At 42.3% G+C, this 7515-nt stretch overlaps 1 protein-coding gene across 1 annotated transcript in view; it reads right to left on the reverse strand.

The window, feature by feature from the left end:
* Positions 1-7515, reverse strand: part of DNAI1 (dynein axonemal intermediate chain 1) — a 64919-nt gene that overhangs the window by 31649 nt on the left and 25755 nt on the right. The window contains exons 3-6 of the mRNA XM_023203362.1: positions 6490-6522; positions 4701-4799; positions 4424-4504; positions 501-627 (exon numbers count right to left, since the gene is read on the reverse strand). Coding sequence (XP_023059130.1) covers positions 501-627; positions 4424-4504; positions 4701-4799; positions 6490-6522 — 340 coding nt within the window. The remainder of the gene's footprint in view (positions 1-500; positions 628-4423; positions 4505-4700; positions 4800-6489; positions 6523-7515) is intronic.

Genomic DNA, 7515 nt, shown 5'->3' on the forward strand with positions numbered 1-7515 from the left:
CACTACCTGTCCCTGGGGTTGTTCTTGGCCTGAGTGTCATGGGTTAGCTCCCTGACCTATTCAGGACAGCCGGCTATTGGGCTTTTTTTTTTTTTTTTTTTTTTGAGACGGAGTCTTGCTGTGTCACCCAGGCTGGAGTGCAGTGGTGGCACAATCTTGGCTCACTGCAACCTCTGCCTCCCAGGTTCAAGTAATTCCCCTGCTTCAGCCTCCCAAGTAGCTGGGACTACAGGCACGTGCCACCATGCCTGGCTAATTTTTTGTATTTTTAGTAGAAACGGGGTTTCACTGTGTTAGCCAGGATGGTCTCGATCTCCTAACCTCATGATCCGCCCGCCTCCCAAAGTGCTGAGATTACAGGCAAGAACTACCGTGCCCAGCCTGGACTTTATGTTAATAGAGGCTCTGTAAAGTACTGGCTTAGAGGTATACTCCCTAGAGTGACCAAAATAAGGGGAATAGGCTCAGGGCTGTAGCTTCAGGATGGCCCAGAGTCCTACCTGCCACCAACTCATCACGATAATGCTGCCGCCGTCCTTCATCTGAGTCTTTGGGGATCAGGTTCCCAACCTGGGTGTAGTGAACTGCCAGTTGGTTCACAAAGCCAATAGGCTTATATGTGCCTTCCTAAGAAGAGAGGGGCTGAGTCAGACTGGGGGTCCTTAAAAGAGCTGGAGTCAAAATATAGTCTGCTTTCATTCTCTAAGATCAAAGACAGTCCATCTTTGTTAAAGGGACATGTAACTCACCAAATCCTCGGTTAATCTGAAGTTTTCACTGCATTTCAGTTTAAAGAAGAAAAGGAAGAGAAGGCAAATGAAATATAATCTTTTTTAAAGTTATCATCAAGGATTTATTTTAAAATACCTTGCCTTTCCAACCTCAAGTGGCTCCAGATTTGCGCATCATCGGCTTATATGCCTTGTCTCCTACTTCTGTGCCAAGGGTTTCTAGTTCACTTGCCATACCACATACCCTGGGCAGATATAGTCATCAAACACACCTGGCATAGCCCTCTCTTACTGTACTTAGTGGATTCTAAGCCTGGATAGATCCTCAGAGACAACCCCAATACCCTCGTTCCATCCAAGAGGACCATGGAATTCCAGAAAAGATATGGGTTGGCATTTGTCCAGGTCACACAGCAAATGAGAAGCAGGATTAGGCTTACAGCCCAGGTCATTTTGTTCATCCATTCTTGAAATAATTTTTGAACAGCTTAAATGTGCCAAGTATTTTCCAGGTGCCTGGGATATAAAGCTGAGAAAAAGTAGACACAATCCCTTATTTCACAGAGCTTATAGTCTGGTTCCTTCAGATAGCCTCCTCATTGATCAGCACCCTTGCAACCACTAAAATTGACTTGGAGACTGGAGATCTCTTCCTTCTTTTAAAACAGATCTGCAAACCCTTTTCAAGCCATATAGAAACTATGTTTGTATGGCACACTATGGTAAACTTACAGTAGAGGAAACCAGTTCATGGGGTCCAGCTGCACAGATCTCCCTGCCCCTGGAGGACTGGAAGGATAGCCATCACCCAAGTTGGGAAGCTCTGTATTTAAAAGTCACCACAGAGCCCTTCCTCTTTCAGTAACTCAGATGTATGGGAAAAAGAGACAGTGCAGTGGTTAAGAGCATGGTCTCCGGAGGCAGGCAGAATTGGGTTTGAATCTTTATCCTGCTTCTTATTATCTTCATGACTTTGGGCTTAACCACTCTAAGCCCTAAGTTCTTCATCTATAAGAGAAGGCTAATACTATCTAATTTGCATGATAATTGTAAGTATTAAAAATAATTAAAACAACCTATTAGTGTCTGACACATAATAAATGCTCAATATTAATGTTCAATAAAATAGTAACTATTTTCATGATGAAGATTCCCAAGGGAATAAAGTACCGTTACAGTTTTATTTGAGATTTCACCTTCATCCTGTACCCAGTAGTTGACTGGGATCTTCCTCTTCAGTTTAGGAATGAAATCCAGATTCTATTGCTTCTGTGAGAGGAGGGAAGGCATGCCTAGATCAGAACCATCTGCCTCCCTACTCCACCACATCAAAGGAAAGTAGCAGCTTTGGGGACCTAAAGCTCTTTCAGGACTAATGAGATGGAAACCAGCTCTGTGGAAAGATGCCACCAGTCATGGGAGGCTGTTGGAAGGTTGGGTACGGTGAGCTTTCCCAGGAGACTTGGGCTCCCAAATGAGGAGCAAGAGGAGTATGTTGAAATTGACAAGGCAATGCCAATCCTTTGCCTGTAGTGTGCTTCTCATGGCCAGCACGCTGAATCCTACAGAGGTCCTCTTTCAGATGTCAGAAGGACAGGAGCCCATAGAGTGCACTGTGCTCCAGCATAACATCAGGGAGGATAAGGCAGCTTCCCTCTGACCTTTTCGGGCTGCCCAAGGGAAGCCATTCGCAAAACTCACAAGTAGCACCTTTCAAGAAACGTTTCTGGGGCCGGGCGCGGTGGCTCATGCCTGTAATCCCAGCACTTTGGGAGGCTAAGGTGGGCGGATCACGAGGTTAGGAGATCGAGACCATCCTGGCTAACACGGTGAAATCCCACCTCCACTAAAAATACAAAAAATTAGCCAGGCGTGGTGGCGGGCGCTTGTAGTCCCAGCTACTCGTGGGGCTGAGGCAGCAGAATGGTGTGAACCCCGGAGGCGGAGCTTGCAGTGAGCCGAGATCCTGCCACTGCACTCCAGCCTGGGCGACAGAGCGAGACTCCGTCTCAAAAAACAAAAAGAGAAAAAAGAAACGTTTCTGGACTTGTGTAGGGGTTGACTACACAATCTTAAATAAGAAGCAGTATGTTCAAGAAATCTTTCACAAACACTCACACACAAATGTTCATAGCAGCATTAGTCATAATAGTCAAAAAACAGAAACAATTCAAATGAATATCAACTGATGAATGGATAAATAGAATGTAGTATATTCATACAAGTGAATATTATTTGGCAATAAAAAGAAATGAAGTAGTGATACATGCTACAACATGAATTGAAAACATCATGCTAAATGAGACGAGCCAGTCACAAAAGACCACATGCTGTATAATTCCACTTATATGAAATGTCCAGAATAGGCAAATCTACAGAAACAGAAAATAGTTTAGTGGTTGCCAAGGGCTGGAAGGGATGGAAGACTGAGGGGGAACAGCTAAGTGGTTTGGGGTTTCTTTGGAGGGAAGTGGAAATGTTCTAAAATTGTGGTGGTCATTGTACAACCTGTAAATATACTAAAAGCCAAAGCCACTGAATTGTACACTTTAAGTGGGTGAATTATATAGCATGTAAATTAAATCTCCATAAAATTTTCAAAAAAACAAAAAAAGAAACTATGCTTGTCTGCAGGAAAGAGGACAGGGGAGAGAGGGAAGTTTCATTTTGACTGCGTTTTCATTGTTTTTTGAATCTTTTGAAATTTGTACCATAGGTTTCTATTATATTTTCAAAATATTATACATATATATTTTAAATTATTTTAAAGAAGCAGTGTAATGTTGCTTTGGAGTCAGACAAACTAGTTGAAATCTTGCTTTGAATTCTGGTTATGTGACTTTTGTAATTTGTTTATCTAATTTAATCTAAGTTTTCATAAAATTAGAATATTAATAGTCCTTATACCAAAGAAATGGGAGGATTATATGAGATATTCTATGTAAAAAAACCTAACATAGGACCTGACACTGGCACACAGTAAGCATGCAACAAATGGGTCTCAGAATAACGAAATAGGAAACACATGCACCCCTTCCACTGCAGCGCAAATGTACTTGGAAATTCTCTTCAGTTCATGCTCACAGGCGCTGACCTTGCTATGAGTGAAAACAGTATTGTCCCCTATATAGGCATACCAATATGTGTCTACCAAGTCAGAACTTACCCACCCACGCCATGTGTTCTAAAGGAGGGCCCTGATGAGGTCACGGGCCTGTCTGGCTGTGATGTCAAGAAATGCTGAGACTGGAGCCTGCTAGAGCTTCTCCAGTGGGTCTGGGGGTGGGGAGGGGAGAAGACCAGCTCCTTTTGTCTAGAGGGAAATTGTACTCCATCCAGGTGCCTGGCTAGAGGAAAACTCAGCTTTTGAAGACTCGATAGTTTGTTAGTAAAAAATGTGTTACATATATCAGAAAAGCATTTTTCTAACCAAATGATTCATTTCAAGATTCTTGAAAAGACTGACTCTGCAGGACACTTAAGACCACAATTAGCAAGACTGCAAGGGAGATTCATAAAGAAATTTTAAAAACTTCTAGAAAACTCCATGTGAAATCTCAGGATTCTAGCCAAGGACCTCAGTTTAAAAGTGCTCTCCTCTAGAATTACTGAGAGGCTTTTGCAATGTAGCAAGTCACTGTCACTCCCAGGAGATGGGTATAGATGTCCCTGCCCAGGAGGGGATGACTTACTTTGAAGCTGTACCTGACAATGTTCTGGGGTGCGTGTGGGTTGTTGGCTGTCAAAATCCGAGTGAACTCCTCCTTTAACTCCTGAGGGAGAGAAATACCAAGAGAGTCGTACATGAAGGGCCCCCAACCCTATCTGAGGCTTAGGAGGATCCCCCAGAGTATCAGCAGACGTCTCACACCCAGGCTCTGGGCAAGCTCCTAATCATGTACTATGGAAGAACACATCTCTGAAACTGGAAGAGGTACAAGGAGCAAGGACAAGAGGCTACTCACTCACCGCATCGGTCAACTCCAGCTGGTCAGGGGGTCTAACTGTGGCTTTGGATTGGGCCCATTCATCTGTGCCTTCTCCCACTTCAGTCCCTGAATCTTCATCCTAGACAAAAAAACCTCACATGAGGCTTGGGAGTATCTGCTCTGCTTGGACAAGCATGCAGGAAGCCCCTTCATTCACAAACACTCCCAGAAGCCAAGCTATGCCCGTTGTACGTAGAATACAAAAAGTACAACATAGCACTCATGAAAGAGTCCAAAAGAACTGCTCAGGCCAGAGTTCTCATTGCCTGGAAGATCCTGGCCACCTCTGCCCTGGGGGTCAGGCTTAGCTGGAACTCAGAATGTTGTGGCAGGCCTTTGGCCCCAGTAGTGGGACCAGAAGAACTGGTTCCTCCCTACTGCCTTCTGTAAAGCCCAGAAGCTAATGTCTAGGACCAACAGCCAAAGGCAGGGCTTTATGCAAAGTGGTTTAGACATCAAGAAAGGATGACAAGCTGTTACTTCAACTCTAATTTATATTTTATGTTCCCAACTGCCACCCTAAGTTTACTCAGTACTCTCTGTACTTAGTTACTTCAAGCCTCACAGTCCCATTAGGTCCTTGGAGCAAAAAAATCAATGTTTCCTTTTTTTGGCTGGGTGTGGTTTGCCTTTCCCTGGCAGACACTTAAACATCTTGCCAAAGTGGACCGTGACATATTTTTTTAAGTGTTCACCCTCACTAACAATCAAAGTTATACAAAATAAAACATGCATTTTTTTCACTATAAAACTGGCAAACTGTAAAACAACCAAAAGTAATATCCAGCATTCATGAGGCTGTGGGAAAATGAGCACTCACAAATTAGTATAACCTTTCTAAATATCAATTGGAAAATATTTATCAAAGCCTAATAACTGCTTATACTCTTTGACCCAAATTCGTACATGTAGGAATTTATATTAAGGAATATGCCCAAAGATTTAGGTGCACTGATGTTTGTTAGAGGATTGATAATAACAGTGAAAAAGGAAACATTTATTTTTATTTTTATTTATTTATTTATGTGAGATGGAGTCTTGCTGTGTCACCCAAGCTGGAGTGCAGTGGCACAATCTCGGCTCACCATAACCTCCACCTCCTGTGTTCAAGCAATTCTCTTGCCTTGGCCTCCCAAGTAGCTGGGACGAAAGGCATGCACCACCATGCCTAGCTAATTTTTGTATTTTAGTAGAGACAGGATTTCACCATGTTGGCCAGGCTGGTCTTTAACTCCTGACCTCAAGTGATCCGCCTGCCTCGGCCTCCCAAAGTGCTGGGATTACAGGCATGAGCTACCATGCCCAGCCAAAAAAGGAAACATTTAAATATCCAGCAATGAGGCATGGTTGAACAAATTATGGTACACTCTTAAGGAACATATGGTAAAATATTATGCAGTAATTTCAAATGATGCTATAAAAATATATTTATTAGCAATGGAAGGCACTCTAAATATTTTATGTGAAAAACATGTTATAAAATAACATATACAGTTTGGTTCCACTTAAAAATAAATATATCTCTCTTATTCCTCCAAAGAAAAATAATCAATAAATAAATACATGTAATTTTATATATACATAAAAACATCTGAGAAGATGTAACATCACATGTTAACTAAAGTTATTATAGGATGGTAGGTTTAAGGGTGATTTTAACATTCTTCTTTTAGTTCATTTGCATTTTCTAAAAACATATAGATAATATTTTCAACCAAAAAAACACTATTAGCATCTTGCTGAAAGACCATGATAATCTCAGCACTTACTCTCTTCCTGGTTCCTCTGCCTATGCTGATGCTCTAAATGAAGAACAGAAAACAGAAGGTAAGTCATAAACAAACTGACATAGAAATATCATAAACAGTATTTCAGGGAGGCTCCTGCCCAGAGATCCCACAGTCAAAGGACGTTGAACCTTCCCAAGTTTCAGAAACAGTCTCAGAGGCAACATACTCTTATTCGCCCAGCCAGAGAGGTCCTATATCTGAGGCAACCCGGTTTTAGTATCAGTGGGACTGACCCGTGAAGAGCACAACCAAGTAACTTAGTACTGGGAATTTCTTATTTGCAACTAGTTCAACAGATATTTTTAAAGCATATTCTAAGTGTTTATCTCTGTACCAGGCAATAAAGGTATTTCAAAAACAGGTTATATTCATAAACACTTTTGGGGATAAATATATGCTTTTCATGAGCAGACACTTTATTTGCTTTGTACATTGCTGCACAAAGCCCCAGCATCTAGAACATTGCTCAGAACATAGTAGGTGTTCGAAATATTTACTGAATAGATAAATGAATGCCATCAAAACCCATTAGTCATCATAACCCTGGGAAAAGTGCTTTTCCTCTATAATCTTCAGTTTCCTTATCAGTAAAATGCATAGGATTGGACATGATAACCTTCTGTTCTAACATGCTTAAATTTTATGTTCCAAAGAGCAACATGCTCAAATCAATTTGATAAACATTAGTGGAGCATCTAATTGTGTGTCAGGCACTAACCTAAGCAGTGGGAGAAAGAAAGATGAGGTCCCTGCCCCAGTTTGCTCAAGGTCCCTGGAGGACAGATGAGTGTGATCAGTGCTTATCACTCACCCACTCACCCACTCACTCACCCAGTCACTCACTCACCCACTCACTCACCTACTCACCCACTCGCCCACCCACCCACTCACTCACCCAATCACTCACTCACCTACTCACTCACTCACCCACCCACTCACTCACCCACTCACCCACCCACCCACTCACTCACCCACTCACTCACTCACGCACCCACCCACTCACTC

The sequence above is a fragment of the Piliocolobus tephrosceles genome, chromosome 14 (assembly GCF_002776525.5).
Source record: "Piliocolobus tephrosceles isolate RC106 chromosome 14, ASM277652v3, whole genome shotgun sequence".
Taxonomy (NCBI): domain Eukaryota; kingdom Metazoa; phylum Chordata; class Mammalia; order Primates; family Cercopithecidae; genus Piliocolobus; species Piliocolobus tephrosceles.